The 21,478-nt window shown below is 38.4% G+C and overlaps 1 protein-coding gene across 3 annotated transcripts in view; it reads right to left on the bottom strand.

The window, feature by feature from the left end:
• METTL8 (methyltransferase 8, methylcytidine) overlaps positions 1–21,478 on the bottom strand; it is an 80,483-nt gene that overhangs the window by 42,702 nt on the left and 16,303 nt on the right. For all 3 annotated transcript variants that reach the window (XM_043894321.1, XM_043894324.1, XM_043894322.1), the window contains exon 2: positions 1,876–2,030. In XM_043894321.1, coding sequence (XP_043750256.1) covers positions 1,876–2,018 — 143 coding nt within the window. In that variant the 5' untranslated portion in view covers positions 2,019–2,030. The remainder of the gene's footprint in view (positions 1–1,875; positions 2,031–21,478) is intronic.

The following is a 21,478-nucleotide window of genomic DNA, read 5'->3' as shown; positions in this document are numbered from 1 at the left end:
GAGGAATCTGTGTTCCGGACATTTTTCTCAGAATGTCTGGCTCCCAAAACCTATTCAAAATATCTAAAACTAAATGCAACATCTTTATTCCAAAATAAAAAATCAATTTACTGTTATTTTGTCAAATTCCTCTATCTGTTATGAGTATTCATACGTGGACATGTTTTCCTTTATTCTGGTAAATACCTGGGAGTGGATGGAATTGCTGTGTCATACGGTAAGTGTATATTTACCTTTATAAGAAACCACCTGTTTGATATAGAGAACAAACTAGTGTTCTAGTGGGGGAGTGGTTACCAGGGGGGAGACAGAAGGAGGGGGAGGATTAAGAGGTACAAGCTATTATGTATAAAGTAAGCTACAAGGATATATTGTACAACACAGAATAGAGCCAATGTTTTATAACTATAAATGGAGGATAACATTTAAAAATTGTGAATTGCTATATTTTATACCTGTAACATATAATATTGTACATCAACTATACTTCAATTTTAAAAAAAGAAAATAAACCATTTGTTTTCTTCTAATATATATATATTTTTAAAAATCAATTTACCTCTTGATTTTCCTATTTCTGTTAGTCATTTGGGATTAAACCTTCAGAGTCAAATGTTTCCTTTTCCTTTATTACAAAAGCACCAAGTTCTACTTTTTCTTTCCTTACAACCTCTCATTGGCCCTTTCCTGCTTCTAGTTATACCTGCTGATCTCTGGATATACTGTTAACCAAATACTTAATATACCATGTATAATGAATGCCATTTCTCTTCAGGGACTCTGTCATATCTTTCACTTCAGGTGTGAATTTAAGACCACACAATCTTGCTCCCACCCCTACATCTGGTCTATTATCATTCCAACTTTATCATTTTCCAATCTTCTAAAAAAGCCTTTATTTTAGGCAAACTATCCTGTTCTCCTAAATAGGCCTTATACTTCCTCATCTAGGTGGGTATGGCTTTCCACCCACCTGGAATGCCCTTACTCCTGCTTTATGTTAAGTCATTATTCCACAAATATTTATGTGCCTGGCACTGTACTGGGTACTGGAGAAAGAATAAATATCTCAGTTTCTCCAATTAAACCTTCCTTAATATGTCAATTATACCTCAATAAAGCTGAAACTAAAAAAAACTGAATAAAAAAAACCACAACTTCCTGACTATGCCAAAATAGAAGTGATTCTGCACTGTTGAGCTGTTCTTATATGGAACTAGGCCTGGTAAGAATACACTGAGCCCTTATAATTTGCTGCTTTGTATTCCCAATTATCAGTTTTCTCTATAAATACCAGCCTATCATCACAAATAGAGGAGTGGATTTCCTAAAAGCACAAATTAGGGTCAAATCAGTGTGTTCTCCCTGGTGCTTAGCTGTAAAAGAGACAAGTGGAGGGCTCTACATAGAAAAGAAGCCCCTTCAGTGATATGTTGCAAAATCAGGATCAGAAGTGAGCAGGGAGGGCCTGCAAACACCCAGAGAAACTCAGAACGGGTAACACTTAAGCAAGGATCCAGATCCTTACGTGCACTAGTGGTAAAAGAACCCAACTGACAATGCAGGAGATGCAGGTTCAATCCCTGTGACGGGAAGAACCCCTGGAGGAGGACCTGGCAACCCAGTCCAGTATTCTTGCCTAGAAAGTCCCACAGACAGAAAGGAGCTTGGCAGGCTACTATACATAGAGTCGCAGAGTCTGATACAACTGAAGTGACTTGGCACGCATAGAAGTAAGGATCAATTACCCTGGCTTTTAGACTTCAACAACATAGGGTTGAGTTTTAAAAATCTTTTTCTGGAACTAAATGAAAATAATAACACTGGTGACACTTAATGTACATACATTATATCACACCTAAAAAGATAACTCACCACATGTTATGTTCAAAAACTTTTGTTGGATCAGTTAAAATCCTTGATCCCAGAGGGGCCACTGGGTGACAACCACTTTGGTATCTGTGAGGTACTTTTCTTATCCTTGGACAGGAAATATAATTTCTCCAAATCACATTCATCCTAATCAGTACCTGGAAAGTTTCAAACAATTAATTAGTCAATATGGATTAAACAATGTATTATTTACCTAAGAGCCAAAAACTGGTGTAAAAGAATGACAAACAGAAAAAGGACATGAAAACGAACCACTTTTAAATGAAAGATGGGCACAGTAGCTTTTCTCCTGAAGCATTTAGACTTAAGAGAAAGGAAGAGAGTATCTGGAGTGTGCAACACTGTCTGGCATTCTTTATAAGTCACAGCCTTGACCAACTTCGCTTTCTCTGGTATTTGCTTATATAACTCTTAGCACATGGCCAAAGCATGAAAGCCCAGAATCTGGATTTGTATATTAAAAAGTTTTTTAAAGTTATTATTTTGCTTTGGGACTTCTATGCAAATGTATTTCTGGGAAATATTGGATGACCACTAGACCAAAAACCCAAGTAGAGGAGCAAAATAAGAAAACAAACATTAATCTCATTCTCTGGGTTGAGCTGAATAATATAAACACTGGTAAAATAAACAAGTAAATACTATATTAAGATCCCATCAGTTAATTCTAACAATCATAACACATACGTACATTTTTAAAGAATCATCATCAATCCATCTGCAAAATAGATTTCCCTGTACAAAAAACATGCTTAAATCCCAGCTCAAAAGGAGAAATATCATTTGATTAGCCAGATCTATCTCCATTTCTGGAGAATAACTTAAACATTTAAAAAGTATGTTACTTTAATTATGTACCAGCATATATGTCAGCTTAAAAACCTTTATGGAAAAGTATTAAAATAAGCTCCAGAGAGTTTATTTTTTCTAGTAAGAATCCATTGTAACACTGCTTGGCATTTCACCCTCATTCAGTTGTTCATTACAACATTCAGCCAAATGCTGTAAGCTGTCAGGTAGAAACAGATGTTAAAAGGTGTGTATATATAATATGCATTAGATACTATTCAAAGTGCTATTAGGCATAAAAATGACATGTATTGTACACCCTTTACCACCTTATGAAAGTCAATAGGTTTTAAGACTGCGAATTCCAAAACAAACTGCAGAGTGTCAAAAATATCTCATAGTGCTTTTACACATAAAATTCAAGATATTCTTTCCAGAAAAAAAAGGCTTAGTTATACACACCAAAAAGACTGCAATGATTCCATTTAAATGCAACTAACAGTGATGAGAAATGAAACATTCAATAGCTAGTGCAGATTTTCTGTTTCTTATTTGTTTTTCCTTCTCTAAATACAAGCTCTTTGGTGGAGGCAAATGAAATCAAATGCCCCGCCTACCACTACCTTTCCACTGCTGTGCCTTTGTTCTTTTCTCTTGCCACTGCTCTACAGAAGACTAACAAAACCCTACCAGCACAATTATTTTTAGAGCTCTCTTTCTGCACTGAATATTATTCATAAAATCTTCCGTATGCTGAAGAGCAAAAATGGATTACACCTAGAAAAAGAGGCAATTCATGTTCAAAAGTATAAAATGATGTAAATGTTTCTGCCCAGGAAAGCAAAATCAAAATGAAATTTCAATCCTTCAAATAATCATGTGATACTTATCTGTATCTACTATATATAGAAAAGGAAGAGAGGGGGAAAAAAGATATGAGTTTCTCTCACTATAAATGACCAGGAACCTCTATAGACAGCTGGAGACAAAAAGCTATAACCAGATTGGGTATTAGGCAATTCAGGAAAATGTCAGAGAAGCGTGTGCCTTGCAGACTGCTAGTCCATAGAAAAAACATGATGTGGCCAGCTCCTAAACATGTGGCAATTTGTCCTGCTTAGGCAGCTGCTTCTCTGATTAACCACACAAACATCTATCTATTTCATTTATGTATTATCTGCAACAATCTTGCATTGCTCTTTATCTTGATTATATAAATATACAGTGCATGCATGTGCATGCTGTCACTTCAGTCGTGTCTGACTTCTTGTGACTTGATGGGCCACAGTCCGCCAGGTTCCTCTGTCCAGGGGATTCTCCTATCTCCTTAGGATACTGGGAGTGTGTTGTCATACCCTCCTCCGGGAGATCTCTTCAACCCAATGATCGAACCTGTGTGTATTACTTCTCCTGCACTGGGAGGCGGGTTCTTTACCACTAGAGCCACCTCAGTTCAGTTCAGTTCAGTTACTCAGTCGTGTCCGACTCTTTGCAACCCCATGAATCACAGCACGCCAGGCCTCCCTGTCCATCACCAACTCCTGGAGTTTACTCAAACTCATGTCCATCGAGTCAGTGATGCCATCCAGCCATCTCATCCTCTGTCGTCCCCTTCTCCTCCTGCCCCCAATCCCTCCCAGCATCAGGGTCTTTTCCAATGAGTCAACTCTTCGAATGAAGTGGTCAAAGTACTGGAGTTTCAGCTTCAGCATCAATCCTTCCAATGAACACCCAGGACTGATCTTTAGGATGGACTGGTTGGATCTCCTTGCAGTCCAAGGGACTTTCAAGAGTCTTCTCCAACACCACAGTTCAAAAGCATCAATTTTTCGGCGTTCAGCCTTCACAGACCAACTCTCACATCCATTCATGACCACTGGAAAAACCATAGCCTTGAGTAGATGGACCTTTGTTGGCAAAGTAATGTCTCTGCTTTTTAATATGCTAAGTTGGTCATAACTTTCCTTCCAAGGAGTAAGCATCTTAATTTCATGGCTGCAATCACCATCTGCAGTGATTTTGGAGCCCAGAAAAATAAAGTCTGACACTGTTTCCACTGTCTCCCCATCTATTTCCCATGAAGTGGTGGGGCCAGATGCCATAATCTTAGTTTTCTGAATGTTGAGCTTTAAGCCAACTTTTTCACTCTTCTCTTTCACTTTCATCAAGAGGCTCTTTAGTTCCTCTTCACCTTCTCCCATAAAGGTGGTGTCATCTGATATTTGATATTTCTCCCAGCAATCTTGATTCAGGCTTGTGCTTCTTCTAACCCAGCATTCTCATGATGTACTCTGCATATAAGATACATAAGCAGGGTGACAATATACAGCCCTGACGTACTCCTTTTCCTGTTTGGAACCAGTCTGTTGTTCCATGTCCAGTTCTAACTGTTGCTTCCTGACCTGCATATAGGTTTCTCAAGAGGTGGGTCAGGTGGTCTGATATTCCCATCTCTTTCAGAATTTTCCACAGTTTGTTGTGATCCACACAGTCAAAGGCTTTGGCATAGTCAATAAAGCAGAAATAGATGTTCTTCTGGAACTCTCTTGCTTTTTCCATGATTCAGCGGATGTTGGCAATTTGATCTCTGGTTCCTCTGCCTTTTCTAAAATCAGCTTGAACATCTGGAAGTTCACGGTTCACGTATCGCTGAAGCCTGGCTTGGAGAATTTTGAGCATTACTTTACTAGCATGTGAGATGAGTGCAATTGTGCAGTAGTTTGAACATTCTTTGGCATTGCCTCTCTTTGGGACTGGAATGAAAACCGACCTTTTCCAGTCCTGTGGCCACTGCTGAATTTTCCAAATTTGCTGGCATACTGAGTGCAGCACTTTCACAGCATCATCTTTTAGGAGTTGAAATAGCTCAACCGGAATTCCATCACCTCCGCTAGCTTTGTTCGCAGTGATGCTTTCTAAGGCCCACTTGACTTCACATTCCAGGAGAGCCACCTAGGAAGCCCTAAATATATAGTAAATTGATATAATAAACATAAACACATAATAAAATTACATAAATGCTTTCTCAACTAAACTGCAAACTTCTAAGGGTGGTATCAAAGCTGCTCACAAATTACTTGTTTGATTACACAAAAATGATGCTTGTCTGACACAAATTTAATTGGAAGAAAGTTACTTCATATTTCTCAAGGTGGCTCCTTATATCCTAGTAGAGAGGAAGAAGGAAGTGACTGAAGAGTGTGACAGTATACAGGCTATACTCCCGTTAGAGTCACTGCAATGACAAACAAATATGTACTTTATGTCTTGACTACTGTGCTGCTGCTGCTGCTAAGTCGCTTCAGTCGTGTCCGACTCTGTGCGACCCCATAGACAGCAGCCCACCAAGCTCCCCCGTCCCTGGGATTCTCCAGGCAAGAACACTGGAGTGGGTTGCCATTTCCTTCTCCAGTGCATGAAGGTGAAAAGCGAAAGTGAAGTCGCTCAGTTGTGTCCAACTCTTAGCAACCCCATGGACTGCAGCCTACCAGGTTCCTCCGTCCATGGGATTTTCCACGCAAGAGTACTGGAGTGGGGAGCCATTGCCTTCTCCGTGACTATTGTGTTAGCTTAACATTTACTGGGTCATGGTTCCATTTTGTGATGGAAAAGAAGTGTAGGGTCAGCTTCCAAAAGAGTTTTGGTAGGAACGTTTGTTTCTGCCACCAGAGAGCCCCACTCTCATTATGTACCCTCTATTAAGTCTCTTTTGGCAACCCTAAACTGAATACAAGTTTAACTAAGGTATTATTTGCGTAATGAAATTATATGGATAAGTGGTATTTTATTTGAAGTAGCACAAATAAGCACAGCTAAAAGTATTCTAATTACCCAAAAGAAGTCAGGAAAGGAAGGAGAAACTAAAGATCTAAACTAAAGATGGAACAATTAAAAAAACAAATAGCAAGATGCCATATTTAAATCCAACCATATCTGTAATTATATTAAGTGTAAATGGACTCCAGTTAAAAGACAAAGGTTGTTAACTTGTATGAAAAAGCAAGACTCAACCATATACAGGTCTCCTCCACTATCCGAAAGTAGAGCATTCCTGTGAAAACCTTTTGTAAGCCAAAATGGCATAAAGCAAAAAAGCAATTAGCACATATCTTGCTAACAGATGCACAAAATAAATCAAGGTAAAGCAAGGTGCTCAAAGCTATGGTGGCTTGATGTTGAGTGCAGTTCCCAGGGAAGGAGCTCAGAGGTGCCACTCTCGATGGTTAGAGTTTGCACTGCCTCTCTACAACAGCTCACTGCAAAACAACCACTGAAAGCTATTTTCACTTTTCACCTCTTTTTGTATAAGTGAAAATCCTCTTCAGATTTCTTTGATTTAGTAAAAACAGGTACCAATATAGGTCTTTCATCAAAGTGAAGTAGGTAAAGCAAACTTTCAAAAAGCAGGGCATACCTGTACTGTCTGTAAGAGAAGCACTTTAAAGATACAAATAAATTACAATTAAAAAAGAGATACCATGAAAACACTGCATGAAAAATACCAGTGGAGGTATAATAACAGACAAAGTAGACTTAAAAAAAGACTAGTACACTTAATAATGATGAGCCAATTCATCAAGACACAACAATCCTAAATGTGCATATACCTGATACCAGAGTTTCAGAATACATGAAGCAAAAACAGGAATTTTAAAAGGAAAAATTAATTTCACAGCAATACTTGAGACTCCTAAAAATTTGAGTATAAATGCTTTACAATATTGTGTTAACTTCTGCTGTACAACGTGAATCAGCTGTAAGTATATATATATCCCCTCCTCTGGAGCCTCCTTCCCACACCCACTTCCATCCCACCCCCCGCCAGGTCATCACAGAGTACGGAGCTGAGTTACCTGTACTACACGGCAGCTTCCCACCAGCTATCTACTTTACACGTGGTAGTGTATATACGTCAGTGCTACTCTCTCATCTCCATCCTCTTCTTTCTCCACTGTGTTCACAAGTTCATTCTTTACATCTGTGTCTCTATTCCTGCCCTGCAAATAGGCTCATAAGTACATTTTTCGAGATTCCACATATATGTGTTAAAATACAGCATTTGTTTTTCTCTTTCTGACATACTTCCCTCTGTACGACAGACTCTAGGTGAGGTTAATAGCCCTCTCTCAGTAATAAACAGAACAGCACTCAGAAACAAATTATCAAAAAATCAATAAGGACACAGAAGATGTGAACGTTATCAACTTGACCTGAATGACATTTATAGAAAGAGCAATATAACTAATAACAGCAGAAAACACATTCCTTCAAGTGAACATGGAACATTTGCAAAGGCAGACCATATATGGTGAGTTATAAAAAAAGCCCTAATAAATTCCAATGTATTAAAATCATATAAACTATGCTTTCTGACCACAATAGCAATATAAATATTAATATTTTTGATGAACTGACTCATTAATTCTCATTAATAAGTATCCCTCCTTATTTTGAGTAATAGTCATTTTCTTGAAGTCTATTTTGTCTCATATTAATGTAACCCCACCAGCTGTCTTGTGCAGTGTTGTGTAGGGTATATCTTTTAAAAAATATTCTGTTTACATTTAAAAGAAGGAGATTATTGATTCTTGCTTTTTTATCCAAACATAAGATATCTAGAAAAATTCTCAAATGTTTTGAAGTTAAGCAATGTACTTCTATACAACCTATGAGTCTAAGATTTACATGAGTTAGTAAATCTTAAGGCAAATCAGAAAGTATATTGAACTGAATCATAATCAAATCTTAAAATATCAAATTTTATGAACTGTATCTAAAGCAATGTTTAGAGGAAATTTTATAGTTTTAAATGCTTTTATTAGAAAGGAAGAAAGATCTCAAATCAGTGATCTCACCTTCAATTTCAAGAAGCTAGAAAAACACTAAATCTGATGAAAAGTATGTAGAATGAAGGAAATAATCAAAAATAAAAGCAGAAATCAATGAAATAGAAAATGAACAGGAAAGATCAAGGCCAAAATTTGATTCTTTGAAAATATGAATAAAAGTGACAAACCTCTGGTAAGACTGATACCAAACATTTGTGTTTCAGAAAATAAAAATTTCTAATAACAGGAAAGAAAGAGGAGACACCACCATAGACCCTATAGACCTGGAAAAACGTAACAGGGAGATATGGTGAACAATTTTATTTTTATTAAATGGGATTAACGCCTTGTAAAATACAGTTTACCAATTATAACTTATATAGTACAAGAAAAAATTGAAATAGCCCTAAATTTATTAAGTAAATTAAATTTATAATGAAAAGCAAGCAAACATCACACCCATTAGAATGGGTATATGGGCTGCAGTCCATGGGGTTCCAAAAAGAGTAGGACCTGACTTACTGACTAAACAAAAACACATTTTAAAAAGCTCAGAAATTAACAAGTGTTGGTAAGGATATGGAGAAACTGGAGTCCCTGTGAGCTGCTGGTGGGAATGTAAAGCGGTACAGTTGCTGTGAAAAATAGTACAACAATTCCTCAAAATATTAAATATGGAATTACCATACAATCTACCAATTTTATTTCCGGATATATACCTAAACAAAGTGAAAGTGGGGACTCAAAGAGATAACTGCACACCACATTTATAGCAACATTATTGACAATAGACAAAAGGTGGAAACGATCCAAATGTCCATCAAAGATGAATGGACATCCTTTTATGATATACACATGAAATAGAATATTACTCAGGCTTTAAAGAAGGGAATTTGGAACATGCTGCAACATGGATAAGTCTTGAAGGCATTATGACAAGTGAAGTAAGCCAACTGCAAAAAGACAAATGTTTTATCATTCCTCTTATATGAAGTTCCTAGAATGATCAAAAGTTCATAGAGACATAAAGTAGAATGATGGTGTCAGGCACTGGGAAAAGGAGAAAAAGAGTTCAGTGTTTAATGGATATAAAGCTTTAGTTGGGGGAAGATGAAGAAGTTCTGGAGATGACTGGCTGTGATGTTTGTACAATAGTGTGAATAGGTGAGTGCCACTGCACTGTACACCTGAAAACAGCTAAAACAGTAAATTTTATGTATATTTTACCACAATGAAAACAAACCAAAAAAACCTTCCTACAAAGAAAACTGGAAGCTCTGATGGCTTCACTAATGAATATCAAATGGTTAAGGGAGAAATAACACCAATCTTACACAGACTCTTTCAGAAAATAGAGGAGAAAACACTTAGCAATTTGTTTATGAGACCAGCATAATGTGGTGGAAAAGCAGTATCCCTGTATGAAATAAGGCTTTGAATACTGGCAACATTGTTACAATTCAGTTTTCACACAGACTTAGGACTTCTCATTATAGTTCCGAATTATCTAGTGTTTGTCAGGAATAAAACTTGCAGATATTCCAAAGGGGGAAGCCTGGTACGAGTTTTCCAGGCATGTCTTGGTGTGCAATTTTAACTGCTAAGGCTTATATTCAGTTTGAGTTACAAAAGTCCGGAGCAGAGAAATACAAAGGCAACAAGAATCTCCACAAATCCTTGTCGGGTGTTTGAGAGTGTTTTTATTTACTCTTGGAAGCCCTTGAAAAGGTTTGTGGTTTTGACCTTTTACTTCACTTCGCTCAAACTAATTCTGCCATATCAAATTCTTGGCCATATATAATCAAGTGGTATGTCTCTGACGTACTTTGCCTATAGGTGCTCACGTTCAGCTTACCATCCTGTAACACAGTTCTTCCTCCCACGTCCTGTCAAGGTCAAAATGAAACACAATCAAGAAAGAATATGGCTTTAGGGCCATGACCCTCTGAGATCTCAACACCATGACTCAAGTATGAATAGTCAAGTGGCTAAAGCAATTACTAAGGAACAGATCCAGAAAGGAACTGAAGCTCATACAGGTATCAAAGTGACAGAATTTCATTATCAGTAGCATTTATTATGCTATAACTACATTGGTATGCCATGAAGAGCTGACAGACTTCCTGCCAGCTATCAGATGTAGGTAAGAGTGCACCCATTTTAGAATGCAAGGAAATGACCAAACACATAAAATGACTTGGATTCCACATATATATATCATATGACATGCCAAGGAGAAGATGGTTTTAATACAAGTTTTCTGAGTTCACCATTAACACCATATTACACTTGGCACAAAAGCAAGTGTAGAGAATAGATCTCTGCCCTACCTCCAAATTGTGGCTAAATGCTTTTTGCTTTCCACTAAAATGGAGCCCTTTTCACAGAGACTGACAGCCCTTACCGTACCAACAAACTATATTGTATTCTTCCAGTTAGGTAAGATGTACACAGGATATTTCATGTTACAAACATGAAAAAGTGTCTAAGTACTTGAAAATATTATTTTTGTAGAGTAATTGTTTTAAGTACTTTTTAAATAAAGAAAATGATTTTAGTAAAGGGAAATACTCCATACCATACTTTGCAATTTGAACAAATATTTGAGGAAGTAAACCAGCAATCCCAATTTATCTTTCATTTAAATTTTAATTTTAAAAAGTTAAGCATTTACGATGCTTGAGGCCCTGTTCTAAGCATTTAGTATTATCTTAATCTCTATTTACCTATCAAAGTAGTTCTACTTTTATATTCATATTGCAGAGTAAAACCTCATACAGAATGAAATAAAGGAACATGCTTAAAGTTACCCCACCAAAAACTAACAAGGCTTCAACTTGAACCCAAGCAGATGAATGAGAGAGCCTATACTCTACCTTTTATTTTTTTTAAATCTTTATTATGCATATACATACAATATGCATCCTAGTTTTGTATACTATACATGCAAGAAGCATCACAGTACTCATTCCCCAGTCTTTATTGGGGTTGCTAATTTGTTGTACTTGACATAAGGAGGCCCAGACTGTCTTTCCTCCATCTTTCTCACTTCTGTTTTTTCTCTTGGGCCTTAATCAAATAGCAAGCAATGCCACTGGCAAACACCAGTGCCCTGATATAGGAAAGCAGAGTCATTCTCTTTTCAGTACTCAAATCTCAAGATATAGGCAAAGAGTGCTTCTATCACCTAAATAACATAAGATTGTTAACACCCAGTTCTTCTCACTGGCCCTCTACTTTTACCCAGCTGAGGAGTAGAAGCAAAGAAGGGCTTCTTTCCTTTGCTCTCAGGCTTGAGCCTAAGATGGCTTTCTCCGTCTCAATGCTATCGGGAGAGCACCAAAGACCCAGAGCGAACAGCGCTGCTGTCTGTGCGACTCTGTAATGGTCATCCTTGGCGCACCTGGCTGACTCTGAGTTGCCTCCCTGAGAATAATTCCCTGTAGTCTCAGCTCACTGAAATCTCAAGGAAAGAAACTGCCGTTAATCATACACTAAATGCTTGCCCTTTGTTTAAAAGTTAACTTCCCTTGGATGTTTCCTGGGCTCTGAGCATCCTTTAAATGAATAAATTAGTGAGACATACATGTTTTTACCTCCGTTACTATTTAGCTTTTCTTCTCAGCTGGGAAGCTGGTACAAAGGTTTCATTCAGAGGAACAAACATCATCTAGATAAACCTGTGCTAACATTACCTGAGAGGTTACCATTAATGAAAGCAAATTAAAGTGCTATTGTTGTACTGTTTTAAATAGTGAAAGCCGACAGGTAAGAAACATTAAAGTATCAACTATACCTGAGTGAAAACTGAAGCTTCAATTAACCCTGGCAATTTCAGGGAACTCTTTAAGTGTGACCATCTGTAAGGCAGAGATCAGGCAACACATACATCTTGTTTTAATCTTTCTTTGGATGATTATAATTTCAAAGTATAAATAAGGTTATTAGCAAGAACAGAACAATTACAGTAAATATTTGCAGAGCACTTTGATCACACTATGACGTCAGTCACGCTGCAGCTTCAAAATGAGAATCTCATGCTGTGCTTGCTCTGCATGGCCACCCTTGAACGTGTCACTATGCATACACGCACACACAGAGGTTACGGGACTCGCACATTGTATGAGGAACTTCATGTAAACCCATCTCAAAGCTGTCCTTATACTCAATATCTGAAGGATATACTGTTCTAATTGCTCTGGAATTTGTCTCCCAAAACATTATGCTGGACCAGAATGAAATCTATTTTAACTTACCCGCCTGGCATTTCACATTTTTGTGCACTACAGTAACTTCTGGAAGTAGTAATCAGACTTGGTGGACTGAGAAAAGGTATTAAGTTACAAGCATACTTTATGTGTTACCAATCCTTATGACTATTAGTAAAAAACTCACATGGATGAAGTTAATGGAATTCTACTCTTAGTGAGGCTTCTCCTTTCTGATTCATTGCAAATGTCTCTAACCCTAAGTACACTAGATAGCAGGAGATGCTTATACCTGTAGGCAAGATTTACCCAGTCATGTTTGGACTAATGTATCAATAAGGCTGTCCTGGAACAAAATGGAGCATTATAAAGAATTCAAGTCATAAGTGAATGTTATCCATAAAAAAAATCTGAAATGTAATAAGAATAAAAAGCACCCAAATGAATGTATTTCCATAATTTCAAAGCAATGTGGGGTTTAGGTAGGCAGAGATTATAGCACCATGCAAACTCTATTTTAAAGAACTATAATTAGCTATAACTTGAAAAAAATCAAGGCAAAATGCACCATAATCTATCAGGTAAAATTTTGACTGTCACATCATAGGAGGCATGACACAGTCAGTAAAGGCGCCAGAGAATGGAAAGTAAAATTCACAAGAGTGATACAACTTCTACATGAAAACAGAAAAGCTGAAAGTTTCCAGGGAGCAATACAGAAAGCTATAGATTATAGAGTGGGTGGACAGAGTATGTTAGATTCCTCATTAGGTGCGCTTGCGATTTCCACCAATTAAAGTTAGATGTTGCTCCCACGGGGATCACCCCCTTTTCTCCTTTTGTTTTCAAGAGTCTTCTCAGCCTGGTCGTCTTCTACCCTCAGGCCTTTTATCAAACAGAAAACAGATCCCTGATTTCCTTGTAGCCTTGTGATTACCTGGAGCTTAATTCCTACATCTTGATCTTACTGAAAAGATTAGCCTTCCTAAAAATTCACCGTCTCATCTGCTCTTGCAGTTTTGTTCTAGATGACAGAAATCTGTTAAATGGCAAAAGTCTTGCTTCCATACAGAAGAGAAAGGAGTTGAAGGATAGCTTGCTGGCATCCTCAACTCTGCCTTTTTCCTGAAAAGAAAGTGATGCTGTGACAGGAGAGAGAAAGGGCCTAGTTCTTGATGGTATCACTGAACAGGGAAACCAATGATAGTTACGACTTTCCTCTGGATTTCCTACTAGATGAGAAAAATAAATCCTTATATATTTTAGCCACTATTAGGTTTTCTGTAATTATCACCCAAGAGGAGCTAAACATAACATCCATTACTGGATCCATTAGAAATTCAGGGACAAGTCTTCTTGGTTCCTACCCTCAAGAATCCTACTACCATGTGAAGAAGAAAAAGATGCAGAGTCCTGTTAAATGTGTAATAGAGGTGAGTATAAAGTGCTATTAGAGTACAGAGGAATGAGTGATTAAGTCTCTTGCTTGTGGTTAGGGAAAGCTTCTTGGTGGAGTCAACATCTGTACTGGGTCTAGAAGAGTGAGTAACAACATTCCAAGGAGATAAGAATAAAAGCCAGGGCACCTCAGACAGAGGGACTAGCAGAAATAAAGACAAAGAAGTGTGAAAATATGTGGTATTACATATTCAGGGAATCAAAATAGTTTGAAAAAAGATGCTAAGTAAGTCTGGAAATGAGTTGAACCTGTTACACTAAGGGCAGTATGAAGAAGCTACAATACAAATATACTGGAATTGGACTATTAAGAAACAGATGGTAGGAACCAGGTTTCTCACCAGGAGTGAAAGGTTACAGATAAGTGAGGGGAGAAAATCAGAATAATTCACATGGTGATGAATTAGAATTGGAAGTCATCAGTATGAATTCATATTTAGGTAAATCTAAATATAGATGTTACATACAGAACTATTTGGAGATCTGTGTATAAACCAGGGTTAGCATACACACATATATTTCCTTATTCTGCTAGTTCTGAAGCAACGAGCACACCAGGGACCCAGATCTTGGTTTCTAATACCATTCTCTAATAAAAGCAATCAGGGCTCCTTGGAGAAAACATCTGATGCTAGAACTGGGGCAGGGAATATATGAAATGAGCCTGTAGCATGGTGCCAGAAAGTAAGGAACTGCTCAAACACAAACAAAAAAACAACCCACAACAAAAAGGATGTGTCAAAGGGACATATAAGCCACCTGAAAGTGCTCCCAAAGGCCAAAGCTGAAATACTTTGAGCAACGAAATAATTTTGACTTATAACCCAAAGTATAAAGTAAACATCCATGTGTTCATATTGACAGAAATGACTGAATAAATGAATAAGTAAATGGGGAAGAAGAGACAAGCCTTCCGAGACTTTCAAAATAATTGACGTAGACATTCCACTCTCAAGGAGGTGGAACATAACTCCTCATTCCTTAAATGCGGGCTATGCATAGTTACCTCCGCTAAAGAGCACAGTGTGGGATGTGGGGGAGTAACTCTGCAGTGGAGAAACTTGACGACTACCTCAGTCAGGTGATCGAAGTTAACATCAACAATAAGTCAGGTTGATAGTATATATTCTTTATATGGTGTTTCCCAGGTGGCGCCAGTGGGAAAGAACCCGCCTGTCAATGCGGAAGTTTGATCACTGGGTTGGGAAGATCCCCTGGGAAAGGGCACGGCAACCCACTCCAGGATTCTTGCCTGGAGAATGCCACGGACAGAGGAAGGAGCCTGCCAGGCTACAGGCCATAGGGTCTCAAAGAGTCAGACATGACTGAAGCGCCTTAGCACACACACATTCTTCACATGATATGATGAGAACAGCACTTTGCCTCCAATCTAATCTGAGAAAAACATCAGACAAAGCCCAATTGCGGAACACTGAACAAAATACCTGACCATATTCCCCCAAGCTGTCAAGGTCATCGAAAACAAGTTGAATCTGAGAAACTGCCAGAGCCACAAGGTGTCTGAAGAGACATGATGACTAAATGTAATATAGCTTCGATGGGATCCTATGACAAAGCAGGTTATTAGGTAAAAACTTTTTAAAAACCTGAATAAACAATGGAGGCAGATAGAAGAATATCTGTTTAGACACAAAGAATCCCAAGTATCTTAGTAGGATGAGAGAAAAATAATCCAATGTTTGAAATAAAACAGACTGGAAGATACTGGAAAGAGATGAATTGATAACAAACAAGTTTCAAGAAGGGGGAGGCAGGGAGAAGTACACAGAAAACAAGTTACCCATGTAAGTTGTCAAGCACATTCTCATCTTCTGATGAGTGAGAACAGGTGTGTTTGTAGTGGAAGGGCAGATTGTTAAGAGAGCCCTTTCCCAAAGCTCTCTTCTCTGTGAAGTAAGAGGCTAGAAGGTATGGGACCTTGAGAAAAGAAGGAACAGTAAAAAAAAAAAAAAAAAGAAAAGAGAGAGAGAGAAAGGAAACTAACAACACTTGAGTAAACGGATGTTAGCAACATAACTGGGCCATATGAAGTCTCAACTCAAATTATGATGATTTATTGTCTGCCTCCTGAGTACTCACTCCCAATGCCAAGAGCTCGTGGACTTGGGATCTATGAGTTTGCAGAGAAGCCACAGTGGACCTGTCGAAGCCAGAGACGGACTGCACAACCTACACTAAGCCAATCAGTAGATTCCAAACTTGTGGGCACTGAGGCTGGTTCAGAGGTCAGCATAAGACTAAGTCTGGCCAACAGAGTGCATCTTTTAGGTCTAGTTCTAGAGATTTCGGGACAAAGACGATTTCTCATACCTGTTACACATAAAAGAGGAAGCATGAAGCCCTGGAGCTCTTGAAAGCTGTATTAGTCATCTCAGGCTGCCTTAAAAAAAATACCAGACTGATTGGTTTAAACAATGGAAATTCATTTTCTCACAGTTCTAGAAGCTAGAAGTCCAAGATCAAGGTGGCATCAGGGTTGATTTCTGGTGAGGTCCTTCTTGCTGTTTTCTTGCTGTGTCCTTACATGGCCTTCCATCTTGCATGCTTGTGGAGAGATTTCGGATATCTCGACTTTTCTTACAAGGACAGGGTTCTATTGGATTAGGGCTCTACCCTTATGACCTCAACTTTTATTTCCTCTGTAAAGGCCCTATCTCCAAATAGAGTCACATGGCGGGTGTGGATCTTCAACACCTGAATTTGGGGGGAGGGGACACAATTCAGTAGATAACAAAAGCTATCTTGAAGCTATGTGGCCTAAGAATGATGGCATGGTACAAATTTAGGATGAAGCCAACTCTGAAGAAAGAAAACTGGGAAAATTAAAAGAAGTTAGGTTCCACTATTAGAGTAAGTTTCATTTGAAGCCAGTCCCACATCTGGCTTTTTCAGTTATTGAGCCAATATATTACCTTAATTGTTCAGGCCAGTCTGAATTTTCTGTTATCTCCAACCAAAATTAACCTAAATAATAAAGCAGTGTGTGATTTCCCCTACCACCAGGCGGTCTGAGGGAAAATACTCAGTTTTAACTATATTAGGCCTGTCTAAGCTGGTAGTACAGAAAGCAGTGGTGATTTAGGATGTGAAATTGAGGGAGAATATAACTGAGGACCATAAAGTAAGTCCAAAATGACTGGAAATTTAAAAATAAAGAGGAGAGAAGAAGGACTAGGGGTAGGGGAAGGTTGATGGACTTGATGTGGCTGAAGTCTGGGTCTAACAGGAAACAAGGTGAAGTAAAGACAGATAGAAGGTACTGGTTAGTAATCAGGCCTTCTGAGTTTGCTAACCAGTATCACCTAGTAACAAAAACAGTAACACTGTAATGAGGAGATGGAAATCTTGCTTTGAATGAAAGTAATGTGGGAGAACCACAGGTCATGAACGCCTAGGGGAAAAAAAAACTTCTTAGCATGGACAAAAAGCTGAAATACAGACTCCTATCCACTACCTCATTTTAACATTTAGCAGATCATTATAACAAATCTCCATCCTTTGCTCCTCAGGATCAATCCCCCACCAGACACATCTAAGACTCTATGACAATTTTTTTTAATTGTATGATAACCCAAAAATAAAATCAATACGAGCAAATGTGTAAAAGCTACTTGATTTCAGGGCCTATATGTGCATTTATGATCTTGTTGCAACAAGCAACACAGATGGAAATGATACATCTGAGTACACGGCACACTGTAAAAGATTCTGCAGTATTCGGAATCGAGACAAGTGGTGAGGGAATTAAGAAGACACACAGTGCACACAGAACAGATAAGATGAAGTCAAAAGAGCCTACGTGGTGGTGGTCAGTACCTTGTTTATAATGACAGCTGCAATTTAGTTTTGGTAAAACATCAGCAGTCACATTAAAATGTTGCTAATTTGAATTTTATTGGCTTTGTGGTTGTATCTGTGCTTATTTTGACTTTATAGTTGAAAATGAGCTCTGCACAAGGAACTTATATCCAGATTTATGCAAGACATTAACTCAGGGAGAATATTTTTCCTTTAAATGGAGGCTTATATATTTTTCAACATTGAGTAATACAGTATTAGAAGATTCTGTTCTAGAAAATTCTTCTCCCACTTCTTCTTAACAGCAGAAATGCTCCAAGTCAGGCAGAATCACCTCAATTCTCCTTTGAAAACCATTTCAGATGAAGAGAAAAAGGGTTTGGATTAAGTTGAATCCAGGCTCTGCCACTTACTACCACATAACCTCTGACATGACACTTAATTTTGTTAACCTCAATTTCCTCAATAACATGTGACTAATAAGTTTACTGCAAAATATGAGAAGGTCAATCAATTGGAAAAGTAAATGGCAACCCATTCCAGTATTCTTGCCTGGGAAATCCCATGGACAGAGGAGCCTGACAGGCTACAGTCCATGGGGTTGCAAAAGAGTTGCACACAACTTAGCAACTAAATAACAACATAGGAGGTGATCTACCTAGCATATATGTAGCACACTGCTGGGTGATGTAAGTGCTCAGTAGTTGATACTACCGTTGTTACTGTTAGTCTGGCTCTTCTTACAGTCTCCATATGGCTTTATGAATACTACAGGGTCAAGTCTTCCACTATGTTTATTATACAGCCCTAAAGTATCCCCAACTTTCCAAGAAAGTGAAAGACTAATTTACCAGCGAAGTGGGGTAGTAGAGTAGAGAGTGCTGAACTGAGAACAGAATAAGCCTCAAGTTTAAATCACTGGTCCAACCAATCCATTAATTATGATTTTGGGGAAAGTCACATAATTTGCCTAAGGCTCATTTGTAAGATGGAGACAATTCCTAAGTCAAAAAGTTTATACAAAGAACAGTGAAAACTCCACTGTGTTTCACAAATGTAAAGTCAAATTGAGTGAATTCCAGAAACACTTCTAAAGGGCGAAATAACGAAATAACAAAATAACGAATTAGGAACACCATTCCCACTTTCCACTGTGAAGCAGGCAGGTATTGAGGTGATCCGTTAGAACAAAAAGACAAACTGAAAGTAACAACCAAGTCTTTTACTTACTGTAACAGTGCAAGCAAGAGGAAAAAGAGTCCCTAGCTTCCTTCCCAGTGTGGAACGGCACTAGGAAAGGATCAAGTGGATGCAACATGATGGGAGAAACTGTCTCACCACCCAGGACCCCTGAAAAAGAGACTAATGCCTTTCTGTGGGCCCATGGACAGTGAGTGGGTGGGTCAGGAAGAGGGAGAGAGTCCAGAGTGTCTCCTCTGAGGCTCCCAGTAAGGAGTCCTCTGAATGCAGGCATCTGGTCTAGGAACTGTCAAATCAAAAAAACTAAAACAATTCACTAATGAGATTGATGTCTTTTTTCAAAGGAAAATCATACATGGATTGGGGGGTACAGTGCCTCACAAGCACTTCTGTGAGTGCTTGCCCAAGTTGTTCTGGGCAAGAGCTGGTTTTATAGCACAATAGAAGAGGCAATATGGAAACAGGGCATGATTGCCTAGGAGGTCAGGGATTTTGTATAAGGCTAGCAGGTCCTGTTTTCTAGTATACAGCAAGCTAGCTAAAATTTAATTCAGTTCAGTTCAGTTCACTCAGCCTCGTCAGACTTTGTGACCCCATGTACTGCAGCACAGCAGGCCTCCCTGTCCATCACCAACTCCCAGAGTTTGCTTAAACTCATGTTCTTTGAGTTGGTGATGCCATCCAACCATCTCATCCTCTGTCGTCCCCCTCTCCTCCTGCCCTCAATCTTGCCCAGCATCAGGGTCTTTTCCAATGAGTCTGTTCTTTGAATCAGGTGGCCAAAGTATTCAGCTTCACCATCAGTCCTTCCAAAGAATATTCAGGACTGATTTCCTTTAGGATGGACTGGTTTGATCTCCGTGCTGTCCAAGGGACTCTCAAGAGTCTTCTCCAACATCACAGTTCAAAAACATCAATTCTTTGGCTTTCAGAGCTTTCTTTATAGTCCAGCTCTCACATCCATACATGACTACTGGAAAAACCATAGCTTTGACTAGAGGGACCTTTGTCGGCAAGCTAAAATTAGGTTGGAAGATTGTGATTGGAGTATGTTAGGTTTCCTCAACAGGTGTTTCCCATAAGTATAGGCTGACTGGGTTTAGAAACGTGACCTTAACTAGGCCACTGAAGCAACATACATGAATCAACTTAATCAGAAGGCAGATGTACATAAGACAATGGCCACACACACGAGGTGAGTTGGGGGACGGGGGCGGGGGAGGGGTCTTGACTGAAATCCCTCCAGAAAATGGCAATGCACTGGTTGTGTACTGATTCTGGTGTGCACACTGGTATGCACCAATTCTTTCAATGAGGCCTTGCAGGAAAAGACTTATAATTGCTTACAGTCAGGTCTGAAAGATCACACATCCAATTCCAACCTAGAGCCAGACTCCTCACCCACCCAAAGGAAAAAAAAGAGAATACAAGCATTCTTTACTTAACATATAATAAACTTATTCCAAGAAATTATATATAAACTAAAACATCAATACAGGGACTTCCCTGGCAGGTGAGTGATTAAGATTCCACGCTGTCAATGCAGGGGGTGTGGGTCTGATCCCTGGGCAGGGAAGTAAGATCCCACATGCCAGCAGGGTGCAGCCAAGAAAAGAAAAAAACAATACATTTAAGATGATTAAAACAAACAGCCCATGAATAATAATGCCACAGCAAGTTGCTTTAAGAATAAATGAGAATCTTAATTATAGTCTTAACTTTTAAGGACCACAGCATGTAGAGAAACCTCAGTAATCTTCAACATACAAAAGGTCTTATTTCTAAGACCATCTACAAGTCAGTTGTTATGAGCTCAGAATCACATTTTCTACAGGAGCATTTTAATTGATGATTAAGGTACCAGGTTAGACTACACATGCTTTTGAAATCCATAATGTGGATGAAAAAAAATTTGTTTATTTTAAATGATCTTAGAAAACAGGCAAATTCCAAATTCCATTTTCCCAAACAGCTGAAACACTGCCAATCCATAATGCCTGGGGCAACTGAATCTTATTTAATACAGAAAAACAATCTGATTAAATGATTCTTTTACAACAACAACAGCAAACACATAAAATCTGTCAACCATCTCTGACACCTGATAACATAAGGCATATCTACAAAGTTATGTTGCTTAACTAAAAATTACAACTCCACATCAAAATAAAGGTTGTCCTTTCAAATAAATCATGTTAAGAGATTACTATTTATTCCAATAACAGTAAAATATCTTTGAAAACATTATTTCAGATAACGTCCTCATAGCAAGTTAATTAATTC

The sequence above is a fragment of the Cervus elaphus genome, chromosome 33 (assembly GCF_910594005.1).
Source record: "Cervus elaphus chromosome 33, mCerEla1.1, whole genome shotgun sequence".
Classification (NCBI taxonomy): Eukaryota; Metazoa; Chordata; class Mammalia; order Artiodactyla; family Cervidae; genus Cervus; species Cervus elaphus.
This window is presented reverse-complemented; position numbering and strand designations above follow the sequence as displayed.